The sequence below is a fragment of the Solanum lycopersicum genome, chromosome 10, assembly GCF_036512215.1.
Source record: "Solanum lycopersicum chromosome 10, SLM_r2.1".
Lineage (NCBI taxonomy): Eukaryota > Viridiplantae > Streptophyta > Magnoliopsida > Solanales > Solanaceae > Solanum > Solanum lycopersicum.
In genome coordinates, this window is record NC_090809.1 from 13,142,697 (window position 1) to 13,145,864 (window position 3,168).

General features: G+C 37.7%; 1 protein-coding gene across 1 annotated transcript; it reads right to left on the bottom strand.

Annotated features, from left to right (window-relative positions):
- Positions 1-1,054: 1,054 nt before the first annotated feature.
- On the bottom strand, positions 1,055-1,504 carry LOC138338715 (uncharacterized). The gene has a single exon (XM_069289797.1). It carries the CDS (start codon positions 1,502-1,504, stop codon positions 1,055-1,057), a length of 450 nt encoding a protein of 149 aa, XP_069145898.1.
- Positions 1,505-3,168: the final 1,664 nt, after the last annotated feature.

The following is a 3,168-nucleotide window of genomic DNA, read 5'->3' on the forward strand; positions in this document are numbered from 1 at the left end:
ATAATTGAGTTAAATTACATGTTAATCTATTCATAATATCCAAAATAAATTATAAACAAATCAATTCACACCATCAATTTCGTATTGGATGAAAACCCACTTGAAAATGCAACTTTTGAAATCAATATGACGGAACCCTTTGTGGAATGAGGTCTCAAAGGTGAAAGAGATCCCATACATTAATAATTGATGAGTATTGATGGAGTAAATTGACCGTTTGCATTCTATAAACCCTCCCCTAGCTTGGTCTTTGGTGGAGTTCTTCACTAGAGAGAGAATGAAGAGAGAAGGAAGTGAGTTTTGGGTTGGGGAAATATGAGAGTTTAGATTAGTCAAATTTGGTTAGGAATTTATATAGGTTGTTAACATACTTATTTACACCCCCTAACCCCTAATCAACTTCCTAACTAAGCCAACTAATTAAATGAAATAAGTCAAAACATTCAGCGAAACACAAGCCTCATAGACGACACCACGATTGACGGATCGTGGGTCAATTAACGTCCACTACTCCCTCCATGCTGCACATCCGTCGCTATGTTAAGAGAATGGAAAAAATAAACCTTACAAGATTTTGGAAAAGTGACCATCGACGCTGATTATCGAAGCCTTCAAGGGTTTTAATAATACACTCCGCTTGACCATCCGTTCGAGGTGCATAGCTTCAACTTGGTACCCAACCCTTCTTAGAAAACCTCAAAAACCTAGATGTTAATTGTGCACCCCGATCTGATATTATGGATAACAGAATACCATGACGACACACAATATCATCTATGAAGATCTTTTCATAATCTTTCGGCCGAATAGCTAGAATATTGATGAGAATGAAATTAGCGGGTTTGGTCAACCTACCCACAACTATCCATATGGAGTCATATTCCTTTTGTATCCGAGTCAAACGTTCCACAAAATACATATTGATGTCTTCCCACTTCAAAGTATGAACTTGGCGTTCTTGTAGTAAACCTCCCGACTTTTGATGTTTGACTTTCACTTGTTGGAAATTTGGACACTTAGAAACAAATTATGCGATGTCCTTCTTCAAACCTTCTCATGAAAATACTTCCCTAAGGTCATTGTACATTTTTGTCGAACCCGGATGAATGGAGTAACGGGACCCATAAGCTTTCTCAAGGATGGGGTTCCTCAAATCATCTACACTGGGAACACACAACCTTACTTGATACCTCAAGATACCATCCCACCCTAAGGAGAATGACTCTTTAAGCTTGCCAAGAACTGACTCCTTTAACTCCATCAATGGTTGATCATGGTGTTGCTCAGACTTCACCTCAACCACCAAGGATGACACGGACTTATGATGGACCATTAAACCACCATTCGGAGTATCTTCTAACCTTAAACCCAACCTAGCCAACTTAGGAACATCTTTCACTAGGTCATTCTTGTCTTTCTCTACATGAGACACACTACCCATGGTCAAACAACTTAGAGCATCCGCAACCACATTGGCCTTGTCGGGGTGATTGTGGACACTCATGTCGTAGTCTTTCATCAATTCAAACTACCTCATTTGTTTGAGATTTAACTCCTTTTGATTATCACATATTGAAGACTCTTATTGTCGGTATACACATCAACATGGATACCATACAAGTAATGCCTCCATATTTTCAAGGCAAATACCACGGCAATTAACTCAAGATCATGAGTTGGACAATTTCTCTCATGCAACTTAAGTTGTCTAGAAGCATAGGCTATTGCATTCCCAAGAAGCATAAGCAATCACCATTAACCCACTCAATTGCATCACAATACACAAAGAAGCTTTTTGTACCCTCCGATAAATTCAACACTAGAGCGGAATTAAGCCTATCTTTCAAGATTTGGAAGTTTCTCTAATATGTCTCCAACCACTCAAATTTCTTACACTTTTAGGTCAAAGTAGTCAAGAGAGATGCAATGGATGCAAAATCATCCACAAACCTCCGATAATAACCCGCTTGACCCAAGAAACTCCTAATGTCAGTAGGAGTTAATGGTCTAGGCCAATTCTTGACTGCCTCAGTTTTCCCTAGATCAACCTAAACTCTATCACTAGAGATGATATGACCACGAAATGCAACCAACCTCAACTATAAATCACATTTTCTATACTTGCAAATATTTGATTCTTCTTAACCACTTGTAACACCACCCCGAATGGTTCATATGATCACCCTCATTTTTCGAATTTACCAAGATGTCATCAATCAAGACAATGACAAATAAATCTAGGTAACTTTGAAAAACCCTATTCATGATATCCATATCCTCCGCCGGGGCATTAGTGAGACCAAAAGACATTACTAATAACTCATAGTGACCATATCTAGTCCGAAAATGCCATTTTTGTTATATCATCACCTCTCACCCTATCTCAAGTCAATCTTACAAAAGTATCTTGCCCCTTGGAGTTGATAAAAGAAGTCATCAAAATGAGGGAGAGGTTACTTGTTCTTAATGGTGACTTTATTGAGTTGGTGATAATCAATGCACATCTAAGGGAACCACCCTTCTTCTTCACAAACAATACCGGAGCACCCGATAGAGAAATACTAGGTCTAATAATGAATTTGTCTAGTAAATCTTTGAGTTAAGCCTTCAATTCTTTCAATTCAGCCGGAGACATCCGATATGGAGGAATTTAAATGGGATTCGTATTCGATAACAAGTTGATACAAAAATCAATTTCCCATTCGAGATGAATACCGAGATTCCCTCACTCTGGGGACTAACTCAAATGGTGAATTTTCGGAGTCTAAATCTTTGACTCTTACTATATGGTGTAACACCCTTTAGAGATCTTTTTGCATTCTTTTGAACAAGAAATAATATGACCTATAGGAATAGAATTTCTCCCCTTCCACTCTAAAACGGGCTCATTTGGAAAGTTAAACATCACTACCCTTATTCTATAATCTATATAGGCAAAGCAAGCATGCAACCAATCCAAACCCAAAATGACATCAAAAAAGCAAGCATATTAATATCTACTAGTTCAACATAAAAAACTCTAATGGGTAACAATATATTAAAATTTTCATACACCCTTTTTGTAACAACCAACTCACCCACCAGGGTAGACACTTTAAATGGTTCATACAAGATATCAGGCCGAATGTCAAACTTTTTATATACTAGAGGATTAACAAATGATAAGGT

Bases quoted from the DNA above. Each gene is read 5' to 3' on its own strand.
- LOC138338715 (XM_069289797.1), bottom strand. From the start codon at position 1,504: ATGAGTGTCCACAATCACCCCGACAAGGCCAATGTGGTTGCGGATGCT.